Source organism: Herpailurus yagouaroundi, unplaced genomic scaffold (assembly GCF_014898765.1).
Source record: "Herpailurus yagouaroundi ecotype Mexico unplaced genomic scaffold, PumYag 208, whole genome shotgun sequence".
Lineage (NCBI taxonomy): Eukaryota > Metazoa > Chordata > Mammalia > Carnivora > Felidae > Herpailurus > Herpailurus yagouaroundi.
The window spans coordinates 12,130,638-12,154,210 of NW_024412439.1; the positions used below are offsets into that span (position 1 = coordinate 12,130,638).

Below are 23,573 nucleotides of genomic sequence, written 5' to 3' on the forward strand. Positions count from 1 at the left end.
CGCTCAGATCCCAGCCCAGTGTAGACGAGCTGGCATGCCACGTTCCCCTTCCACTGAACTGGTTCTTCTCTCTTAGCCACAAGTGTAGCCTCTGGGCTCCCAGCTCCATGCAGGGGAAGGGGAAGCTTACTTCCAGCCCCCCACCACCACCAACTTTGTGTGGACAGGACTTCTCTCTCGTCCAAGCCCTTATTATGACATGGGGACCCACGTCTCCTCCGTAAGTGCATGTGCTTAAAAGGTCAGGCCTTCATTCCTGGGACGTGGACCTTTAAAGTTTCCTTCTTTTAAAGTCAGCTGTTGGCTTAAATGTTTGCCACGTCTCACCGGGCATTTCTACATGCACGTAGCGGGAGCTTTGGGGTTATCTAGTTTATCGTGTCGTCCGACTGTTAAAGCCAAAGCCATTGTTGTAGTTCACCGCATCACTCACAACTGCAGGGTAAGTGTGGGATCCCAGAGTCTGTGAGACATTTTCTCTGCACCCCTCCCAAGTCAAAGCACTGAGGATCCAACCTCCAAGGCAGAGAAAGGCGTCTGTCCAGAGATGGAGAACAGGGAGTCTCTTCCTCTTTCTGAAAATTCAACCAAGCAAGCGGCAAGGGGAACAAGCAAACGGCGAGCCCACCTTTGCGGTGTGAGCACGGCCCGTGTCCGCCCGCAGAAGACCGTGGGAGCAGCCTGGCACAGCCCGAGCGCAGTTCTCAGTGTGACCCTGAATCAACACCAGGCCCTGCCTCTGTTCTCTCCTTACCTGGCCGTGAACTATCTGGACCGTGTTTTAAAAGCCCCCAGTGGGGCGCCTGGGTGGCGCAGTCGGTTAAGCGTCCGACTTCAGCCAGGTCACGATCTCACGGTCCGTGAGTTTGAGCCCCGCGTCAGGCTCTGGGCTGATGGCTCGGAGCCTGGAGCCTGTTTCCGATTCTGTGTCTCCCTCTCTCTCTGCCCCTCCCCTGTTCATGCTCTGTCTCTCTCTGTCCCAAAAATAAATAAACGTTGAAAAAAAAAATTAAAAAAAAAAACAAAAAACCCAAGAGCTGCCGGATGTTTGCAGACACGGCCGCCAGCCCTTCTCCAGGCCCCTTCTCTGCGTGCCCAAGTGGAGTCTCTCAGAGCACCCGATACCTGCTTCGTCGCGTGAGCTCCCGGAGACTGGGCCGCCTTCGAAGGCTGAGCCGGATCTCTGAGCGTGTGCCTCCGGCTCCGAGCCCGGGGACGGACGCCGCGAGCACTGCACGCGTGCTGAGGGAGGGAACGGAGCGGAGGGCGCCGGGCCGGCTCTCGTGGTGGAGCGGGCAGCGGAGGCCCAGAGAGCACAAGTCCTGGGCGGGATCCAAGCTGTCGCGGCTTGCCTCCAGCAGATCGGGGTTTGAGGCCGCTAAGTTTTTACATCCTAAATTATTTCCTAGTAATAATAAGAGTTGGCATTGGAGCTACTGGACCATCGTGTGAACGTGGTTCAACAGGAAGCTCTTTATAAATGGTTAATCAGCCAAGGAAGCTAGACGGAGCCGACGGGGAGCTGCCCTGGGATTATACGAGGAAAGGGAGGCAGGGTCCAGCGTGGAATCCACGTGGACGGAGATCCGAAGCTTACACACCGGAGGCCTCATTTAAAAGACAAAAGCAGCGGTGACCACAAGCTTTCATTATCGGATGTTTTTCAAAACACAGAAGTACGAGATGTGGTTGTAACCGGCTGATATAATGTCACACACGAGGGGAAAGCTGACAACCTCCCCTCCCCGCCCCGGGGCCCTAGGACACCCACACCGGCAGTCTGGTCAGTATGCTCTGAGCACTTTCCCTTCGCTCATGCAAACCCGGACAAGTTCACGTGGGGCTTAAATTGTTTCTCATTCCCCATATATTATCTCACTATACTCATTACTCTGCCGTTTGCCTTCTTTTTCTTCATATATGACACACGCTCCTTACAAAAAAAAAAAAGACCTAAACGTTCCTTTCTAACTTCTTTAGCTACTTCTAAGAGCACACGAGGGCACCATTTTGCAAAGGCGGCGAGCTCCACAGCTGGTGGGGGTACTGGGGCCGCACACCCTGGCCACCCACGATCCGCGTTTTCTTTCCACGCTTTCCCCCACCCCTACGTCACGGGGTTGCCAGATCCAGCAAGTAAAAATGCATTACTTGGGACAGAAACAGTTACAGAATAATTGCATGGGACGCAGTTATACTAGAAAAATGTGGCCCTGAAACTGAAATTTCACGGGGAACCCTACATCTCATCTGGCAACCCGATTATATAAACACGCACACTGGGAGTCCCACTATAAACACTGCTTTGTCCCTCTGACCCCAAACACCCAAGGACATGTCTCCAGGCCAGATGATGCGGCTCTTCTCTCTTAACAGCCACATAAGAGGGCACAGTGTGGCTTCCCTAGTCTGTCCCTCCTGTCCCAAGCCCCCAGAAGTTTCCTCCGTGTCTCCTCGGTGCCACCTGCAGCTCAGGGTTTGTGCTTTGGGGACCGGGGACAGCAGCACGGAGACATAGCCCAGGAACTGGCTTTTGCACTTTAAACACACCAGGTTTTCTATACGCATTTCTTCAGGAGAAATGCTGGCGGCCGGCTTCACGGAAAGGAAACCGAATGAGAACCTCCCGCTAACCTGGAACAGAAATGGTGCACAGATGGAGAAGACTGTGTTTTACACCGTCTTCCTGCGACCCCCCCCCCCCTTTGGCAGTCTTTCCTTGTGAAAAGGGAAGGATTTTCTTCTTGGGTTTTTTCCTCTTACAAGAAAAGGTTTAACTATTTTCCTTCGAACGGAGATACTGGTTTGCCAGCAGCCACAGAGAAACCAGGAGAGAGGCCCCCGGCTCTTGGGCCTGGGAATCCCAGGTATCAGGCACCTGGATCGGACATCCGGGCTGTAGTCTGGGCACCTGGGGAACCCAGGCTTGTCTCTGGAGACTGAAAGTACCCTTTCCTGTCCACCTTTCCTGAGATTCCTCACTGGTCCTTCCCGGTCAGAGACGCGGCGCTAGGAGCGGGCAGGGCGGGAAGGGACAACGCACAGGTAAAGGCAGAAACGGAAGGAGGCAGGGAGGATGCGGCTGCCGCGGGCAGGCCGGGGCTCAGGATGCACACCAGAGCAGGGAGGCTGGTGTCAGAGGACCACATGCACCCCCCGCCCGCAATCGTACACCCCCCCCCCCCCCGCCTTTTTGCCTGGCCTTTAGGGACACCCCAGGGTGGCCGGGGAGGGGAGGGCCATGGAAAGTGGGTGCGTTAGACACCCACTCACGCCTTGTCTTAGGTGAGTCAGATGGGCCAAGGCTTTCCGGTGGGAACCACTTCCGAGTTGGGGGAAGGAAAGGGGGGGGGGCAGGGCGCAGCGCCTCCTCCCACAGGCCGGGCACCGAGCTCCCGCACAGCCTCTTCCCCGTCGCAGAGGGAAGCCCACCCTCAGTCGCGCGCACGCAGCCCCCAGACACGCCCGGACCCCGCCCCTACCCTGCGCTCCGCCTCCGACTCTGTGACCCCGGCCCTCTGCCCTCTGGCCCTCCCCAACCCTGAGCCCCATCCACGGCCCAGACCCCGCCCCCCCTCCTCCACCCCCCCCCCACCTCCTCCACCCCGCGGACCCGGCCCCCAGTACTCTCTCCGGCCCCCTCCCCGCTGGTGCCTGAACCTACCCGCTTCGTATTCCCGGAGCCCACCCCCCACGGACCCCCAGCCCCGCCCCACGCACCTTTGCGCACGGAACCCGCCCTCCCGGGACCCCCGGACCAGGTCCCCCCAGACCCCGGCGCGCGTTCCGGGACACTTGGCGGGGCCGTCCGGCCCCCTGCACGCACCGCGGGGACCCTGGCCACCCCGGGATGGGGCCTCGCGCCCAGGGCACAGCGGAGGCCCGCAGGCCTGGGCGCGTCACAAAGGCTCATCGCCAGCGAGGGCGCGCGTCCCGGAGGCCTGCGCGGAGTCGGCGTCGGAGCGCAGGCGGCGCGGGAGCAGGCGGGCGGCTTGCGGTCCCCGCAGCCCAAACCGGGGGCAACGAGCGGGGCGCGGTGAGCGGGTAATGGGGCCCCTGCCGCCTCCTCCTGGAAACAGGCGTCCTCGGGCACCTCCGGGCCGTGGGTGACGCGGCTTCCTTAGGTTTCTTCCCGGGCTGGCAGCTCCCCGCCTGGGGGACAGGTCTGTGAGCCCTTGGGGTGGGTTCCGATCCCTTCCCGCTCTCTGCGGGCCTTCGCTGGGAGACTTTCCCAACTTGCAACACCTCTGTTTCCCCACCTGCAAACTGGGTGTGTTCACCGCGCCCAGCAGGGACCTCCCCCAGAAGCGCCTTGGCCTCCACTTAACCAGGCGCAAACGCGGTATAGCCTCTGATACGCACCAGGCAGGCACCTGCACGGATCAGCTCATTTAATCCTCCCGCCGCTAAGACAGAGGCGCCACTATTATCCCTGGTTTTCAGATGTGGAGACTGAGGCACAGAGAAAATTAACTTGCCTGAGGTCATCCCTAGCAACTGATGGAACCAGGACCCGACCTCTGAGCTCCGCGGCCTGCGGCTGGCGAGGTCGTTTAGGAGGGGAGGATGTGCCCAGTACCCACTGTGGCTTTTGGCTTTCCCAGCCCGCGGATCGGTTCTGCCCACACCACCCCGTGGTTCCGTGTCTGAGAGCTCCTGCGCCCAGTGACTGCTAGGGCAAAGGGTTTTGCTCAGCTCTGGGAGTGGCTTGGCCTCTCTCACGCGCCTAGCTCCAAGCAAAGCGCTGGGGACCCAGTTCTGTGAACAAAGAGATGACCCTCTCTCTTCCTTTGTTCAGTGTGCAAGTGCGACTCACAAGAATGAGGCCGTCCCTGGTCTCAAGGGGTGTGTGAGTCCCGCGGGAGACAGGCTGGGACGAGGATCATCGTCAGGGACGGACACGGGCGAGAGGGGAACCCTGGACGGGGCCAGGCCGCTGCCAAATCCCGCGTGCAGGTCTGCCTGGATCCGGAGGTGGGGGAGGGCGCCGGGCCCCAGAGGACGGTTGCACGCGGATCCTAGATGCAGCCGGGGACAGGCATGGAGAGCAAGTGAACGACGCTCACGAGCTCACGCGCAGACACGTGTCCGTCCCGCATTGAGAAATGCGATTAACGTGTCCCTCGGCTCCTGAGGGCTGTGTGACCACAGGCAGGCGCCCTCACCCCTCTGGGGCTCAGTTTCCATCTGTAAAGACATGCTTCCCAGAGCTCCTCCAGCCCTGCGGTTTCGTGAGCCGTGAGGATAATCTCGGGCCACTTGGTAAAGTAGCCAGCAGAAGCGTTCTGGGGCCACAGGGCCGCAAGCTTGAAGAGCGGGGCCTCTGGGAGAGACAGGGAAAGGGAAAGAGGAGAAGTTTCAGGCCAAGGAAACGTGGAAATCAAACCATCAGGAAAACTTCAGCAGATGGCTCCTGTAGAAAGTCCCAGGGCCCAGCACCCCAGATGGGCGGTGGCCGGGCCCTCCCGGGGCCTCCCTAGCTTCGCAGAGGTCTCGCCTGCAGCCCGGCTGCCAGGTCGTCCCCACTTCTACGTTCCCAGTCACCGTGTCCTGCAAAGAACGCATAATCCCCGCTGTCCCGCTGCCCTAGCCCCAGGCTCGGAGCCCAAAGTCTGCTCTGGCCATTCATCCTCCCCCTCCCTGGAGGGTCCTTTCTGACGTCAGACTGACAACACCTGTGGGCGCAGGATCCTTGGCCCTTGCCCGGCCCCAACGGCCTCATGGGAGGCTCTCTGCCCGTGACCCTTGATGTGCCGCTAACCCTTTGAATGCAAACACCCCCATCGGCAATTCGGTGCCAAGCTGCCAGGGTCCCCATCCCCAGAAGGGGACCCGGCATGTCGGAATTCCAGTCTTGGCCCCTAGGACGCAGCCTCTGTCTGCATCGCTCCGGGGCCCCTTGACCCGGCACCTCCCCCCTGTTCCGGCTCCAACCCCCGCCCCCACAAGTGAAGTGACAATTTTTAGTTCCCCGCACGTGAACGGATCCCATTCGTTCCCAGTTCTGTGGCTTTGCGCCACGGGGCCCTCTGCCCAGAGTGCGTCCGCTCTCCTCCAGCACCGCCAGGCCGACCTGGGCTGCCTCGCGGCTCCCACGCAGACCGAGAAGGCCCTCCCAGATGCCGCCTCCTCTGAACAGCCCTGTCCCCAGGCTTCTCGCTCCTGGGACTGTGCTGGGCGCGGGTCCCGGTGTGCGTGTGTCCGAGAGACCCCGACGGCCCGGGTCTCTGCGGACCTTCACGGCGAGGCTCACCCCTCACGGAAGGGCTGCACGTGCGGCCGGGCTGCGAGTTCATTCAAGGGGGGGTCTGGTTTCTGTTCGGCAGGTCACGGTGCTTCCTTTTTACTCCCCACAGAAGACGAGCGGTCGCTTTTGTTTCCTCGTGTTTGGAAGCCCCTGCCTACCGCACGGCTGCTCTGGACACCCCGGCTCCTCGATGGACGAAGAAAGCCAAGCCGTCCAGCCCCGAGACCAGAGCTGCTGGGCCGCCCTGCCCGACGTGTGCCTGCGTCGCGTGTTCTGGTGGCTGGGAGACAGGGACAGGTCCCGGGCCGCCCTCGTCTGCAGAAAGTGGAACCAGATGATGTACTCGGCTGACCTCTGGCGGTACAGGACCATCACGTTCAGCGGGAGACCCTCCAGGGTGCACGCGTCCGAGTTCGAGTCGGCTCTTTGGTACGTGAAGAAATTTGGCCGCTATCTGGAGCACCTGGAGATCAAGTTTCTGAACCCTTACAATGCCGTGCTCACCAAGAAGTTCCAGGTCACCATGCGAGGCCTCCTGTCCTGCCTGGGCAAGAGCAACAACCGCCTGAAGTCACTGTCCGTGCAGCACCTGGAGCTGGACCGTCCCGTCTGGAGGAACAGCATCCGCGGCTCGCTCATCAAGAGCCTGAGCTGCTTCTTGAAGAAAGCGGGAAGGCAGCTGGATCACCTCAGCCTGAAAGGGGCCAGGCTGACCGTGGAGCAGGGCTGTGCCGTGCTCGGCTCCCTGAGCTGCTCACGGGGCGAGAGCCTGGTGTCCCAGCTCAACATCGAGGACTACTTCAGCCACCACCTGGCCGTCTACAGCAGCCCCCAGTTCAGCAAGACCATGGCCACGTTCCGCAGCCTGGTGTCCCTGACCCTCAACTACAACTGCATCTCGGACGAGCTGCTGGACGGCCTGTGCGAGAACAACGCCAGGACCCTCTGGACCATAAACATCAAGTGCCACATCCACGACCCCCACGGCCAGGTCATCTGGGGCATGTCCTGGGCCAGGCTGGCCAGGCGCGCCTCCAACCTCAAGGTGAACTTCTTCTTCGAGCGGGTCATGAAGCACGAGCGCCTGGCCCGGGTCCTCCTGCAGGAGATCCCCGTTCGGGGCCTCAGTCTGAGAAGCTGCTACTTCAGCGACCCGGACTGGTCCATGAGGCCCACGCTGACGGATCTCCTGCCCACCTTCCGGCACACGCTGCAGGTAGGGGGGCCGAGGGCCAGGAGGCTCCCCCAGGGCAGAGGCCTCTCCTCTGCTGCCTGCTCCCGGCCGGGCCTGTGCCCACTCAGACCGACGCTCGGGCTATGTTCCCGGACTACGCATCCCCCCCCACGTCCCGCCCCTGCCCCGGCGTCACAGCGGGTGACGGCTACTGCTCACCTGTGCACGCGCAGCATGAGGCATTTTTGGGTGGGCTACCCGCCAGGGAAAGCCCTCTGTGCCCTCTCAGAGCCTCTCCAGGTTGAGGGCGGGTCTGAGGCCGCTTCCTCCCGGCACCGGGTCCCGGCAGCACACGGGAGTCTGACTCCAGACCAGACCCACCAAGTCACTGAGGAGCCCAGGGGCGTGCGTGGCCCTCTCCCCTGGCTGCTTCCCCATCTGTAAAATCGGGGTCATTGTGTCCCTCCACGGACCTCCAGGGAGGCTGGGACGATTGAGGTCAACTGATACAAATACCACCACCACCAACGAGGGCCTCTAAGTGCCGATAACTCATTTGAAGCCTGCCTGTTACTGTCCTTCCATGGGGGGGGGGGGGGGGGGGGGGGGGGCCGTCTGGTGGCCTGGCCGGGAGGCTGAGGGGCTGGGACCAGCGCCTCGGGCTCTGAGCTCCAAATGCCTCTTGCAGATTGGGTGAAATCACCCACACGTCCCCGTCTGTTACCTGCGGCCCTGGGGCCACCGTGGTCGTCTGACCCACAGCCGGGCCGCAGGCATGTTGTGGGAGGACCCAGCCGGTCCCAGCATCTCTGCCCACTGCACCACCCACCCCCCCACCCCATCTCCCCTTCGCTGCCTTTCCAGAAACTGACGTTTGAGTTCAACAACAACCACGAGTCCCTGGACGAGGAACTGTGCTTTCTCGTCTCATCCTGCAGGAAGCTGTTCTACTTCAAAATCTGGGCTTTCCTGGACGTCAGGTTCGTGGAGCGGATCTTGAAGAGCCAGGAGGAAGGGCAGTGTTCCCTGCGCACTCTCAAGGTGGGGCCCTGGGTCTGTCTCTGGCGGTACCTGCACGGGAGGGGGCCCAGAGCCCCCTCTCCCCAGCTGCTGGCTTTGGGCTGTGCCCGGCGATGCCTGACCGTGCGCACCGCAGGATGGGACCAGCGTGGGGCCGGCCTGGTGCAGTCACGGTGCGTGTGTCGTGTTTCTGTGCTGCGCAGGTGCGAATTTACACGAACAGGTACGAGACCAACGACGAGGACAGGACGCTGCGTGAGATCCACCGGAAGTACAGGAAACTCATCGACTCTGAGCTCAACTACTTCGTCATCGCTTACCCCATGATGTAGGGAGCACTCTCCGAGGGCGTCGGAGCCCCCCGCCGGTTCCCACAGAAGGACCCGGAACCCCCCCTCCCACCCCCCCCATGTCCATGTTGCCAGTTCCACCCCATCCGACGCCCCAACAAAGGCTGGGGCCGCTGGTGATGTGCCTTTAAAGTGCTATCTTTACCAACTACCCAGGGCTGGCTTCTCCTTGGTCCCTGGGCGTGGGCTGCATGGCCTGCCTCAGGCGGGAGCTGAGAGCCCGGAGCCACACAGAGCAGTGCCTCGCCCGACTCCTAGAACACCTAGAACACCTCGGGGGGCAAACAGAACCACGCTTTCCCCCGACTGGCCAGTTCGGAAAAGCCTGGTGTCCCTGGTGACCGCAGGAGCCCCAGCACCAGCTCAGCGCTGGGTTGGAAATGCACGCCCTCTGGGAGGTGGGGAAATTCCCGCTTGTAAGTTTTTTTTAACTTTTATTTATTTTTGAGAGAGAGAGAGAGAGAGAGAGAGAGAGAGAGACAGTGTGTGAGCAGGGGTGGGGCGGAGAGGGAGACACAGAATCTGAAGCAGGCTCCAGGCTCTGAGCTGTCAGCACAGAGCCTGATGTGGGGCTCCAACTCACGAACCCGAGAACGAACATGACCTGAGCCCAAGTCCAGTGCTTAACCGACGGAGCCACCCAGGTGCCCCCAAACTCCCGCTTTTAAATGCAGCCGCTCAGAACTGGGCCCACCTCCCCTGACCCCTGCACAGTGATCCCACGCCAGCGGTGCTGTGGCCGTCACTCCCACTTACAAAGAATTGTAATGTCCTGGGGACACATCCCTAATTCGGTGTTAAGTGAGAAGGCCAGGACACAAAGCTGCATGTTTGGTGGGATATCAATCATGTAAAGTGTGTAGGGGGGCATTTTGAAAGCAGAGAAGAGCTACCCCAGAAATGTTAACGGCGTCCCTGGGTGACGGGATTATACGTGGTTTTTGTTTTCCTTTTTATGCTTTACCCCACGTCTCAAACTTTCTACAAGGGCTGTGTGTTATTTTTAGAATGAAGAGGGGTGGTCTCCTGTGTTTTAAATAGGAAGTGATTACAAATCCTTGGGCCCAGGCCCCAGACATGTATTAATCCTGGTCTTTTGAGATTTGTGTGCATATATTTGCATATAGGGTTTTTTCCCCAACAGACCTCAATTAATAAAATTTCAGAATACCTTCGACAAGGGTCTCACTGCAGACTTGATTTGCGTAGCCTTCTGTGTGCTCTGTCCGCATCTGTGCAGCTGCCCAGGCCTCTGTTAGAGTTCCTGTGGATCCAGTGTTTTTGAGGTCCCAGCACCTCCGTGGCCACGGCCCCAGGAACCACCCTGCAGCTGCTGGGTCCACGTGGCTCCTGTCTCACTAGCATTCAGGATAGACCAACACAGGCGAGGGGGTAGGCCCCCCTGTTGGGGCACCAGAGGGGCCCTGGGAGCCACAAGGGCACAGCCAGCTCAGTGAGGAGAGCCTCGGCTAGAATGCAGACCACCTGTAAGAATGACTGGCTGGTTGACTGATTGGCTATTTGGTTGATTGGCTGGCTGATTAACTGGCTGGTTGACTGACTGATTGTCTGGTTGGTTGACTGATTGGCTACTTGGTTGACTGATTGGCTGGTTGATCGACCGATTGGCTGGTTGATCGACTGATTGGCTGGTTGGTTGACTGATCATCTAGTTGGTTGACTGACTGGCTGGTTGATCGGCTGGCTGGCTGGTTGGTTGACTGATCATCTAGTTGGTTGACTGACTGGCTGGTTGGTTGATTGACTGATTGGCTATTTGGTTGATTGGCTGGCTGATTAAGTGGCTGGTTGATTGATCGTCTGGTTGGTTGACTGACTGGCTGGTTGGTTGGCTGGTTGATTGACTTGCTGGATGGTTCATTGACTGATCATCTGGTTGGTTGACTGGCTGGTTGGTTGACTGGCTGGTTGGTTGACTGATTGTCTGGTTAGTTGACTGATTGGCTGCTTGGTTGACTGATGGCTGGATGACTGACTAATGACTTCGGCACCGACCCGTTTTGGACAGCTTGCTTTCATCTCCAAACATGGAATCTGAGTGTAGAGGAGTCTCATACAGAAAACACATTAACACATTTTGTGGACACGTTTTCCAAAGAAGTGTGGGCTCAGTTTACAGTTCAGACAATCTTAAGTCTGGCTCAATAGTTAACCTGGGTTTCTCATCCCTGCCTCTGCCATCTGTTTAGACATCACACGCCATGCAGCCTCTGGAAAACTCCAGAGAGAATGAGTGAAAACACATGTAACATCTTGGTGGTGGTGTTAAAATAGTTTGACCCATGGGTCCCCTGACGACAGTCTGAAGGACACCGGGACTTCCTTGGCCACACAGACATTCCCATTCCCCATGGAGCTGAGGCAGGACCCCCAGCTGAGAGTAGGGGAGCCCCGGGGAAACACAGAGCACATGCAGTCTGTAACCCGCATGCTCAGGGCCCAGGGGTGGATGAAGATGGCCACAGGGTTGTGACCTCCGTGGGCCATGGCCACGTGTCCCCGCCTGTCTCCTCTGGCCGGAGCACAGGAGCCTCGCCCGGCTGTGGGTGCAGCAGAGGAAGCCCTGGCGACCGTGATGGGGGCCAAACCGTCCAAATTTCTAAATGCGTGAGGAAAGCAAGACCGCGGTCCCCTGAGGCGCTAGACCACCACCCACAGGCAAGGCGACAACAAAAGTGCAGGCTTTGTTTCTGAGAAGACTGAGCGAGGGGCCTTCAGCTCTGTGGGCAGAAGGGTCCTGATACCTGTGACCTCCGTCCCCTCGGGCCATTGACTGTGTGACCTTGAGTTCTGTACCTGGTTCAGACATGCTGAGCTCCCCAGCATGCAAATAAAGCTGGGACGGGGTCCAGGAGGCTGCACGGAACTGGGAAGGGCCACGTCTGTCGCCTGGACCCAGAGTTGGCCATGGGCCGTGAGGGATTTAATATGTGCATGACAGAACACAGACTCAGAAGAAGAGGTGGCTATCCCAGGGCCACACGGTCAATTAGTGGCAGAGCTGACACCGGAGTCCCTGACTGAAATGCGGGACGCTTTCTACCCCCCACCCCCATAGAGCGGGAGGCGTCCCCAGAAGGGGCGGAGTGCTCAGTGTGTGCGTGCGAGGTGTGGGTCACGGTTTCCTTGAATCCATGTAACAGCCCTGGCAGGTGGACACCATCCTCCCTCCTTCAGAGATCAGGAAACAGGGACTTAAGAGTAACCTGCCCAGAACTTAGAGCCTCTCCCTTCATTCTGGCCAACTGCCTCCCACGCGAGGACACGTGGAGCCCCTGCGACTCCAGAGCACGGGAGCGTCGGACGAAGCAGAGAAACTTCCGCTTTACTATGTGTAGCTGAGAAATGCTGCCGTGGAAGATGGAGTTCTCAAGAACCAAGGTTTATTTTTGGTTTTGTTTAATGTTTATTTATTTTTGAGAGGGAGAGGCAGAGAGAGAAAGAGTCACAGAATCCGAAGCAGTCTCTGAGATGTCAGCACAGAGCCCGACGCGGGGCTCGAACCCACGAACCGTGAGATAGTGACCTGAGCCGAAGTCAGACACTTAACCGACCGAGCCACCCAGGCACCCCGAGAACTAAGGGTTGTTTTTTGGTTTTTTTTGTTTTTTTTTTTGAGTAAAATTGAAAGATAGGAATACGTCTTCATGACGTTAGGATGACATGTCACTGTTCCAGAAAAAGTGTCGCCAACTGGGGCGCCTGGGTGGCGCAGTCGGTTGAGCGTCCGACTTCAGCCAGGTCACGATCTCGCGGTCCGTGAGTTCGAGCCCCGCATCGGGCTCTGGGCTGATGGCTGAGAGCCTGGAGCCTGCTTCCGATTCTGTGTCTCCCTCTCTCTCTGCCCCTCCCCCGTTCATGCTCTGTCTCTCTCTGTCCCAAAAATAAAAATAAAAACGTTGAAAAAAAAAATTTAAAAAAGTGTCGCCAACTGTAACCTGATGGAAGCGATTTCTGTAGACACAGAATAACCCCTCTCCAGTGGACACTTGCCCCTTCACACTTCCGGCCACCCCAGAGGAGGCACCTTGCAGGCTGAAGTCACAGAGTCCTGCGTGTTCACCGGCTGAGCGTCACACGTGGTGAGAGATTCGCGCAGCTTCCCTGGCTGGCGCTCGGGTGATGGACCTGATTCCCACTCCTCTGCATCTGCCCGAGTTCAGGCTGGAGACAGACCAGCTCGCTGCGCGCTGACCGCCTGAGAGTGAGATCGCGAGGAGGCGCCCTCCCCCTCTGTTTGCACAACCAGTGGTTTCAGAGCGACTCGTTTTGCTCGTGCTGTCTTCCTGAGTACCGAGACCCCACCCTTTTTAAGCAGTGGGAACAGGCGCCAGTGACACGGACACTGGGAGTAGTGGATGGAACCACCCCATCGAGTCCTCTCCGACCACACGCCGGTTTACTGGTCGGGATTCACTACTCCCGGTTTACCTGTGGGCACTCTGGGAGCCGGGGACCTATGGGGACCAGGCAGGTGACGGGCTGACCTGAGCCAGGTGGTGACCTCAAGGAACCACGGAGCCGCTCAGAGCTGTTTTCACAAGAAAGGGTTTCCCGCTGAGTCCTCGCACCTGCTGACCACACGCCCTGGGATAATCCCAAGTCTGCACAGACACCCCCTGCCTCTCACCTGGGAAGGGGCTCCGGACCCTTCCCAGCCAGACCAGAGGAGCTCCCGGGGGCGTCCCCAGGGCAGAGAGGGGGGGGGTCCCTCCTCATCACCCGGCAGGAGACATGCAGCCTGGGCAGGCAGGTCATGGCGCAGGTCGGCACGAAGCAGACGCCCTCAGCCTCAGAGAGGTTAGGGACACCCCTTGCCGGCCGCACAGACGCTCCGGGCCAAGGAACGCTTAGATGCTAAACCCCGAGGGAGTTGGGCCCGCGTCTGACACTGTTCAAGACATCACATCTGGAGCTGGGCAGCCAGATTCAGGGAACATCAGAGACGGGAAGGCCCTGGGCTGTCTGGCCGACTGTCACCTTGCAGGGGGCCCTAAGAGGAGGCGGGGCTCGGCTGGCCATGTGGGAACTAGAATCCAGGTGCTGACCCTGGGCGCGGGGGCTCCGCCCTCCTGGCCAGTGCCCCCCCCCCCCCCCCCCGCATCACCGAGTCAAGTGTGAGCACCGAGCGTGGCAGCGGCTCCGAGCAAGGCGCCTGGACGTGAGCCCCGCACTTGCGAGGTGGCCCTTTGACGTCAGAATGAGGGCGGGTGGCCAGTCCCCGCAGCCACCACGAGGGAAGAGAGGTCATACCTCACCGCGCCTGAGCCGTGAGCACAGCTGTGCAGAAGCGACGCGGGTGTGAGGGCAGGGGGGCTGTCACCGCGGCTCACGCGGCCGCGCGGCACCCCCCCCTCCCCCCCGCCGCCCCGAGGCGGGCAGTGCTGCCTACTCGTCCAGACACAGGCTTGAATCTGCGGCAGAAACGGGGAACGTTTTTCCTTTCTCCTTTACTGTTACTTGAGTCTGAAAAAATGATTATCCGTTGGTCTGGAGACCGTCACTCAACTCACACCCTCCGTCTGCATCCATGGGAGGAAGGAGGCTGGGAACCCCTCCCTGAGCCCGGGGGCTGAAGGAGGCGCCCTCTATCTCCCTGGGTGGTGACCTGAGACCACAGCCTGCCCTGCCTGACAGCCGGCTCTGCAACAGACGCGCCCACTAACGACCCCTCCGGCCGGTGAACCAGAGGCGTCCTCCCCACCCCTCCCCTGCCCCCGAACCGCACGACCCCACGCGGCAGCAGCCGGGCCCCTCAAGCCCCAGGACTCAGCCGACTTTCTAGGAGCTGAGGCCCCTCCGTCCTCTTGGGTCTCCCAGCAGAAAGGGGCTCAGAGAGACGCCTGCAGGTGCGGGTAGATCCAGGGCCTCTGCTCTCATCTGCTCTCTGGGAGGCTTGAATAGTGGGTCTGAGTCAGCAGCCCCGGCGTGGTTTCATAGGGAGCGGGGATGGTGGCACCAGAGAGGTCCGTCCCTCTCCCGAGTCTGCGTAGGGGATCCAGGACCACACTGGGCGGAATCAGAACTAAACGTCTGGGACCCCTCCGCCCCAGGCCCCGAGTCCCGTGATGGACGATTGGACCCGGGCACACGGGGTGCAACTGGGGAGCCACCACTGCCCAACCAGCGGCCCGGAGCCGCCCCCCAAACCTCGGCCCCGAGACCCCGCCCAGAGCTTGTGTCTCTGACCGCAGTCCCGCCTCCCTGAAGCGAGAGCTCTGTGCCACCGATCGATCGTGAAGTGCTTTAATCAGCATCTGAACCGTGGGCACAATCAGCACACGGCGTCGGGGCGGGGGCCCCCCGCCCACTCGCCCTGGTCGCCCCCGTCCCTCGGGGGGATGGACTTCCTCATGTGGGTGCACAGCACCTCGTCGATGTAGATGGTGTTTTCCTTCACCTGGACCTCCTCCTGCAGGGCCAGCTGCCTGCAGTTCAGGCCCTTCAGCTCCGCCTGAGCCCGGGCCAAGGTCTCCTTGAGTCTAGGAGAAGAGGGAGAACCTGGGGCGTTTTTCCCGGGGCCGGGTGGGGGGGGGGGGAAATGTGTTCATGTGTTCGGGACAGAAGCCAGATTGATAGTTTCCTCCCCACAGAGACTTCAAAGGGGGCCAGATTCCCAAGGCAGAAACCCCCACCAACTGCCAACGCTTAAAACTGTGGATTTTGGGGGGCCCCTGGGTAGCTCAGTCGGTTGAACGTCCGACTTCGGCTCAGGTCGTGATCTCGCAGTTCGTGGGTTCGAGCCCCGCGTCGGGCTCTGTGTCGACAGCTCAGAGCCTGGAGCCTGCTTGGGATTCTGTGTCTCCCTCTCTCTCTGCCCCTCCCCCACTTGTGCTCCGTCTCTATCAAAAATAAATAAAATATCTTTAAAAAATTAAAAAAACAACTGTGGATTTTTACCTAAACGTCTGGATTTGGGCTCCAGAAAAATTTAAACCTTGGGACCCATTTTCTGCGTGACAGCAAGTGGCCGCCCTCTAGAAAGGGAGCCCTCGAACTTTACCGGTGCAAATGCACTCATGCCCACGTGGCTCTGCCCAGCCCTGTTCACGGTCCATGTGCACAGTCCTGTGCACCCCGAGTGCCGGCCGTCCCCTACCTGGCGACGCTGTGGGCGATCTCTTGGACCTCCCTGACCAGCCGACACTGCGCGGCATCGCGACACAGCTCCACGTTAGGCCGGTGCATTCTGGTCTCCAGGCGCGTGTGAGCCACCTTGGCGGGTCCTTCCTGGTCAGCGATGGCCTTTTCGAGAACCGTGACATTTTTCTCCTGGCAAGCAATCTCTTCCATGACCTTGCAAGCGGATTGGAGACAGTGAGGGCGGGCTGTGCCGTTCAGCACTCGGCCGCACACACTCTCACATCTGCTGTGATCACGTAGGCGAGCAAGGCGGGACCTCAGACTTGCGCCCCCGCAGGACCCCGGGACGCGCCTGACCTCTCCTCCCTGCCGAGGGCACAGCTGGCCGGCGAGGAGGCTCACCGACCCTCAGAACCTCGCCGGTGGGATGAACGAGGCCACTGTCGCCTCACGTCCTTCCCCGGGCACGTGGGTTCCCTGGAGAACGCCCTGAGCGTGGGCTGCAGGCTGCCCGCCCACCTCGGCCGGGCGCCCTGTGCCGGGAGCAGAAAGCTGCCCGTTTTTCCCTGTCGGCCCGCCTGTCGGCCCGCCTGTCGGCCCGGGGTCCACCCTAGAAGCCCGGAGAGAGTGGACGAGCTGCCTCGGCGTCTCTTTGATGGGGGCTTGTGCGCAGAAAAGATCACTTAGAAGTGACTTGGGGTTTTAGATGAATACTTAACTAGTTTGAAATTGTATTTCTTCCTTAAGCTTTTTTGTTTTTAAACTGTGTATCATGGAAATTTCCAGAAGAACACAGAAGTAGAGAGATTAGTGACCCCGGTGGGCCCCTCATCAATTTCAGCAGCAAAATCACTATATGGTCAGCTCTTTTCCATCCCAGCCCTGCTCATCCACTCAACCATTTTAAAGCAAATCCCAGATATTATGTCACATTAGTCTTAAAAAGTTGAGTACGTGTTTTTAAAACATAAGACCTCTTGGGGCACCTGGGTGGCTCAGTCGGTTAAGCATCCGAGTTCGGCTCAAGTTATAATCCTTTAAAAACAGGCTACATTCTCTTAAATTCCACAAATGCTTAAAATACCCAAAATACACACAGATTCTTGAAAACAAAATTAGTCACCATGGGTTAGGTCAGGACTCAGCAGTATGGCCAAACCCAGTCTGATGCCTGTTTTTGTTTGTACACAAAATTAAAAAAAAAAAATGGTCTTTTTAATTAGCAGACTCTTTTCAAGAGCAGTTTTAGGGTTTCAGCAAACGAGTGGCATGTCCAGAGTTCCCATGTACCCCCTCTCCCTGGAGGGCGGATTTCTCCATCATCAGCGTCTGGCATCAGTGTCGTGCGTTTGCCACAATCGGTGAACCGTGCTGACACGTTAGTAACTAGTCGACGGTGACGTTAGGGCTCACTGTGCACATCCTGTGGATCTGGACACATGTGTGATGACACAGGTCACACGGGATAACTTCACTGCCCTAAACCGCCCCCCCCCCGATGCACCTCCTGTTCACCCCTCCCCCTCGCGGAGACGCCGGCCACGTCGATCCCTGTAACCACACCCACTCCAGAACATCACGTGGGTGAGATCAGACAGTGACTAGCTCGGCTTGGATTTCAGATGGGCGCCTCTCATTTAGCGATCTCTGAGGTTCCTCCACATCTCTCTGTGGCCTGACAGCTCGTTTCTCTTTCTCTGGGTAACATTCCGTCGTGTGGACGGACCACGGCCTCTCCGTCCGTTCATCTATCGAAGGACACCTTGGTTGCTTCCAAGTTTCGACGATCATGAGTAAAGTCCTACGAACGTTCGGATGCAGGGTTTCGTGTGGACGTAAATTCTCAACACATCTGGGCAAACGCCCCGCAGCGAGACCGCTGGATTTACGCGCGCGCTCGGTTTCCTAAGACTGCCGAGCTGCCCTCCCCGCTCCCACCAGGATGGACTGACAGCCCGTTGCTCGGCCTCCTCGCCAGCGTTTAGCGCCGTCCACCTGCTGGATTTTCTGCAGGTGTGCACGGCGTCCCGCTGCCTTCACAGGCGCCTCCCTGGTGACCTACCGCGTGGTGCCTCTTTCCTCGTGCTCAGCCACCCGTGTCTCCTCCTGTGACGTGTCTGTTCACGTCTTTTGCCCATGTTTCAGTTGATCTGTTTGTCTCCTTCTTGGTGAGTTTTAAGAGCTCTTTGCCTATTTTGGGTACTGGTCCCTTATCGGACGTGTGTTTTGCACGTCTTTTCTCCGAGTCTGTGGCCCATCTTTTCTCTTTAAAGGAAGGTTTTCACAGGGCGCCTGGGTGGCTCGGCCAGTGAAGCGTCCAACTCTTGCTTTCGGCTCAGGTTCCGATCTCACGGTTCACAGGGTCACGCCCTGGCATCGGGCTCTGCACTGGCAGCATGGAGGCTGCTTCGGATTCTGTCTCTCCCTCACTCACACATGCTCATATGCACACACCCTCTCTCCCTCTCTCGAAAATAAGTATACTATAAAAAAAAAGTGAAAGACAGGTGTTCACGTATCTAAGTGGTTGAAAAAAACAAAAGAAGAATGAGATTTCACGTCATGTGAAAAATATATAAAATTCAAATTTCGGTGCCCATAAATAAGGTTTTACTGGAACACAGCCACGCGCATTCATTACAGGGTCTCCTTCTGGACTATGGTGGCGGGTTGACAGATGGCACGGGCCGGGCTGTCACCACTTTGCGCTGCCCCAAACATCACAAACCCCAAAGCCACGGTTGTGACCCGACGGCGCGACTTCCGTGGCCACGCACTGCCACCTTACCTCGTTACGGTAACACACCAGCGCACGCTCGTTACAGTAACACAAGGAAAGCAGCCTTTGCGTTTTGCACGTTTAAGGCGCATCAAGGCGGGGGGGGGGGGTTGTTAATCAAGGAGCCTGCACAGCAGGGCCGGACGTCTGCGCCACACGGCGCAACATTCCCCGCCCCCAGGAGTGGGATTTCTTCACAAAAATGAAACTGAGGATCCGAGTGAGAAGCCGCGCGGGAAGGCCGCTCCCCGAGGGCGAGTTAATCAGGTCGTGTTCGATGGCGGCAGCTGAGGAAGGGCGGCCCGAGGATGCGAATTTGCTGGTGACCCTCGGTCCTTCTGCAAGAAGGGTTGAAGCGCTAAGCGCGCTAGAAGCCCACCGATGGTCACTCGAGGGACGAGGCGCGTGACTCGGACGGTCCGTCTTGTTCCCCGTGAGCTGCCCGGCTGGGCCTGAGGCTTTTCGTCTCAGAGCCAGATGGTGCCGGCAGCCTCAGTCACCCATTCAGAGCGCAGGCTCCCAGACGCCGAGCTCCCGGACCCCATGGCTCCCTGGCCCTGCGTTCTCCGACCCCTCCGCTCCCTGACCTGGGGGATCCCTGACCCGCCACTCCCAGGGCGAGGTCACCAGCCCCCACAGCAGCCTTGTCTCTGATCCGCCCATAGGAGAGGGGACAGTCCCCGTGCCGACTCTTGTGAACATCGGAACGATTGCAGGGTGCGTGTGGGTCGCCTCCTGTGACACGTGGCCCGCGTCCCACCCCCTCGGCTATGCCACCCAGTCACCCCCCACGTGCCCGCCCATCCCTCCCACGCGTGGGGTCGACAGAGACACAGCCTTTGCGGTCGCCGTGACGGGAGGCAGTGACGGGAGCCACCCGGCCCGGGCTCCGCGCCCAGCGCTGTCGCCCGTGAGCCCGTGAGCCCGTGAGGCCCGGGGCCGTAACAAAGCTGTCAACCTTTCTGGCCTCAGCGTCCTCACCTTAGAGACAGGGACCACGACGCTGCCCCTCTCATTGTCGCGTGTACTGGCGGCAGTCCTGCGGCTGAGGCCCCACCCCCACCTGCTGCCCCCCAGGCCGCCCTGCGCGGTCTGCCGGGTCTCACTGAACCGGACTCCCCAGCCTGTCCAGACGGCTGGATCCCTTGTGGACTCAGCACCCCCGGGTCCTCAGCTCCGGGGGCCACGACCCCTCCTGCCCCAGGCTACCCTCCCCCTCCTTCCTGCCTCAGACCCGCCTTCCTTCCGGGGCCCCCACCAAGCCTCCTCCTGCTCCCTGGCCCTTAATTCCACTCTCGGCGGCGGCCGCCAATTTGTACCAGGGGTACGTCGTATGAGCCACATACACGTGCGTACGTATACGCGTGTAACTCGTGTGCGGCACGTCCCGGGGGTCTGGCCGGGGCTGTCTGGCGTAACCCTGACCCACCCAGACAGCTCCCTACTTTATCAGCGAGGAAGATAAGCATCGGGCTCAGGCGGATTGCGCACGCTGTCAATTTTCTGTATGTTCTGATGTTCTGCCATCAAAACACAAACCCTTCCCGGTGGGGAGGGCCTGGCGACGGCGAAGGGGCCGGCCTGCGCTCGCTGACTGATGGTCTGGGGCTCGGCCCGCTCTGTGCGCCCCGAGCCCGGGGGGCCGTATCTCTCCTCCTCAGCCTCCCAGGGCCAGGGGCCAGGGACGCCCCCGAGGCCCAAAGAACCTCTCACATCACTCGGGCCGGTCCCGAGCTGCTCTGTCGGCCCCGCCGCGTCTGCCCAGGAAACCCCAGGAAGCCCGGGCCCCTCACGCCCGCCGTGGGCCCCTGCCACCCGCGTCTCCTCCCGACCCTGAGCGGGCGTCCGCCTCTAGTGCCCGTGGGCCTCGTCAGCTGTGTCTCCCCGGCTACTGCACCTGGGGGTCCGTCATAAAAGTGCACAAACGTTAAGGGGGCTCCCCAGAGCCACACGGGCTCCATCTGTCCAGGGTCCACACGCTCACCCGCCAGGCACTTCTCGCTCCCGCGGTGCTGACTGAACCCCACCAGGTGCTAACTAAACCCCGTGGTGCTGACTGACTGAACCCCGCCAAGTGCTGACTGAATCCCGCCAGGGGCTGACCAAACCCCACCACGTGCTGACTGAACCCCATGTGGCTGATTGCATCCTGCCAGGTGCTGACTGAACCCTGCGGTGTTGACTGAATCCCGCCAGTTGCTGACTAAACCCCGCGGTGCTGACTGAACCCCAAAGTGCTGACTGAACCCCGAGGTGCTGACTGAACCCCGCCAGGTACTTACTGAGCCCCGCCAGGTGCTGACTGAATCCCGCCAGGTGCTGGCTGAACCCCGCGGTGCTGAATGAACCCCGCTTTCTGCCCGTGTGGCTCCTCACGCAGCTGAGCTGTCTGACGGCCAAGGCCTGGGTTCAAGGTCCGAGTGCAACTCTGTCGGCCCGCCGCCACGTAGGCGGCCTCAAGTACTTACACCACAGAAACTGGCAAATGCTGAAAGTCAGGGCCCTGTAGTTCTAATTTGTCCCGAACGCCAGGTCAGCAGCCCAGCAGCGGGTGACCGAGAAGCACGCGGCGCCCGAATCCTGAAACTCCGGCGGGGATTGGGGAATCGGCGGCATCCGACGAACTCGTGGAATTTCGGAGTCACGAAGGACGTGGCCACCTCACACGCGCGCGGAGCCAAGGTCCAGGGTGGGCAGACGGCCTGCTCTTCGTAGAGACGACGCAGAGGCCCCGAACGGGGCCAAGTCCCCTCCGACCCCAGAGGCCGAGCCCTGCGGCCGAGCTGGGGGGCCGAACAGCCTTCCTCCTTACAGACCACGAGCACAGGCCGGGGGCCGGGCCGGTCCCGCCGCCCGCCCCACCGCGAGCCTCCTGCTTCCCCCGCCGAGGGGCTCACCTTGGCCAGGTGAGCGGCCAGCTTGTCCCTGGCGCCCTTGGTCTCCTGCAGCCCGTCCCTGAACGCCGCGTCCACCGCGTCACACTGCCTGCGCAGGTCGCCGGCCGTCTGGGACAGGATCCGGTCCACCAGGGCCTTCAGCGCCAGGGAGCTGCTCCTCTGCTTGGCGGCCTTCTCCACATTGGCGTTGGAGAACTCCAGCCAGTCCTCCGGGCTCACGGAGCTGAAACGGAAGCCACGCGCTCACTCGCGGCGCATCGGGCTGCGGAAGGGGGTGCGCACGGGCGACGGGGCCCCGCAGATCTGCGGAAGCTCGGCCTGCCCCCCCCTCCCCGGGTCGGGAGCACGAGGAAGCCCCCCTCTCCAGAAAGAGCCAGCAGCGGTCCCTCCGTGGCCACCTCTGTCACTCTGGTGCCGGGCGCCGCAAACGCGCACCTGACTCGGGCTGTGTCCGCGGGTGTGGGCCGGAAAGGGGGTGATTAACGTGCCCCCCGTACATTTAAAACAGGACAAGTTCTCACTGCTTAGAGATTTTGTATCAGACGCCCCTGAGGCGCCCCCACCCCCGCCCCGGGCCGCATCAGGACGTCACCCGGGCCGCCCTCCGTCCAGGGCCACTCACTGGGGCTCCACCCTCACGGTGTTCTCCGAGCATCGGATGTTCGGGGAGTTGTTGTTGAGGGAGAAGCAAACGTCGTCGATGGTCAGGGCCACAAACTTGTCCTTCAGGTCCTTCTCCAGGTTGTACTTGGCCGAGCGGTTCAGCCTGCAGGAAGAAGGAAGCGGGGTTCCCTCTGAGACGCCCAGGCGGCCCCCGCGGGCCCCCGGAGAACCTGGGACACCAGCCACCGCGAGCCTGGCGCAGGACACGGTGCCTGCTCCCCTCCCGCCCGCCCCCGGCACCACGCTCACCACTGGGTCACCCACCCTGGCCTTCCAGACCCTCCCTCCGGCTCCTGATGTCAGCGCGGAAGAGTGCGGAACGTGAGGGCTGAGCGCTGGCGGGAAACGGCTCCATGTCCTTTGGGGTGAATCCCTGCCCCACCCCCCGTCCCCAGCCACGGCCAGGGGGCGGCTGTCACGTAGGCCTGATTCTGCGTGTTCCCGGGCCACTTGGGGCCTGTTTCCTGGGCACGCCCCGGGGGGACGCAGGCGGGCCGCACAGACGCACCTGATCTGCTCGGACACCTCCTCCAAGGTGCGGGTCAGCAAGGCCGTCACCCCGCGGATGATCTCGGCCTCCTTCACCAGCTCCTGCTCTACCTTATCGTGCACCAGGTCGATGCCGACCCGCTTCTCCCTGGACGAGAGGAAGGGGCTGCTCATCCAACGGGTCGGGGACGCTGGACACGCCGTCTGTCCGGACAACAGGTTCGAGTACGACCAGACCCGTCTGGATGGCGTGGTCGGGACGTGCACGGGTCCGTATCTGCGAGACTTCAAAATATCCAAACCACAAGGAAGCCAGACGATCGATTGCTCACTGCTCACGACGGATACACTCGTCCCCTCAATTTGGCCTTCATTCAGAAGCCTTTTCCTTTTTACTCGTTAGAAACGTCGTCTTTTGACTTAGAATTCCAAACACGCCTGTTTCCTTCCTGGAAACAGGACCCAGTCCTGACTGTTGCCAAGGATTTGAATCCAGAAAGATGCCCTTCGATAGTAACCACGACGCAAGCTCGCTATTCCCACGCTGGGCGTCCGTGACACCACAGGTGTCGTGCCGACCTTTTCAAGGGGATTTGTGACGTGCCCTTTCCAGCAAGCTCGAGGAAACGGCGCTTCAGAGCAAGTATCTCACCCAGTGTCACGCCACGTTCCCCCCATTTTTCCCCCCAGAAGGACCCGTCCCTGCCGATCTCTCTGTCCACCCCGCGTGGCCGTGCGTGGCGGGAAGGCCCCACCTCTTCCAGCCGCGAGGTCTCAAACTCTGCACACCCGACTGAGCCCACCCCACTGCTGGGTGTGAGGTGAGGGTCCAGAGAGGTCCCTGGGGTCG

The 23,573-nt window shown here is 60.3% G+C and overlaps 2 protein-coding genes across 11 annotated transcripts in view; one reads left to right on the plus strand and one right to left on the minus strand.

Annotated features, from left to right (window-relative positions):
- The window catches only part of TEKT1 (tektin 1), a 46,356-nt gene that overhangs the window by 15,692 nt on the left and 7,091 nt on the right, over positions 1-23,573 (minus strand). For 4 of the 5 annotated variants that reach the window (XM_040453535.1, XM_040453538.1, XM_040453536.1 and 1 more), the window contains exons 4-8: positions 22,743-22,871; positions 22,194-22,337; positions 21,572-21,794; positions 15,912-16,108; positions 15,034-15,294 (exon numbers count right to left, since the gene is read on the minus strand). In XM_040453535.1, the coding sequence (XP_040309469.1) occupies positions 15,087-15,294; positions 15,912-16,108; positions 21,572-21,794; positions 22,194-22,337; positions 22,743-22,871 (901 nt within the window). In that variant the 3' untranslated portion in view covers positions 15,034-15,086. Of the gene's footprint in view, positions 1-15,033; positions 15,295-15,911; positions 16,109-21,571; positions 21,795-22,193; positions 22,338-22,742; positions 22,872-23,573 lie in introns of those variants that run through there. The other variant, XM_040453540.1, reaches the window with a different exon arrangement.
- Positions 3,934-8,942, plus strand: FBXO39 (F-box protein 39). Of its 6 annotated transcripts, none has more exons than XM_040453541.1 (5): positions 3,934-4,036; positions 4,799-4,956; positions 6,357-7,463; positions 8,286-8,462; positions 8,645-8,942. In XM_040453541.1, exons 3-5 carry the CDS (start codon positions 6,438-6,440, stop codon positions 8,771-8,773), a joined length of 1,332 nt encoding a protein of 443 aa, XP_040309475.1. In that variant the 5' UTR covers positions 3,934-4,036; positions 4,799-4,956; positions 6,357-6,437; the 3' UTR covers positions 8,774-8,942. The 6 variants fall into 6 exon arrangements, with proteins under 6 accessions (XP_040309475.1, XP_040309476.1, XP_040309477.1 ...); XM_040453543.1 differs by having other exon boundaries at positions 3,956-4,044; XM_040453544.1 differs by lacking the exon at positions 3,934-4,036 and adding an exon at positions 4,056-4,163.

Bases quoted from the DNA above. Each gene is read 5' to 3' on its own strand.
- FBXO39 (XM_040453541.1), top strand. From the start codon at position 6,438: ATGGACGAAGAAAGCCAAGCCGTCCAGCCCCGAGACCAGAGCTGCTGG. The intron at 7,464-8,285 runs GTAGGGGGGCCG...CTGCCTTTCCAG, and splicing joins CCTTCCGGCACACGCTGCAG to AAACTGACGTTTGAGTTCAA. The intron at 8,463-8,644 runs GTGGGGCCCTGG...TGTGCTGCGCAG, and splicing joins GTTCCCTGCGCACTCTCAAG to GTGCGAATTTACACGAACAG.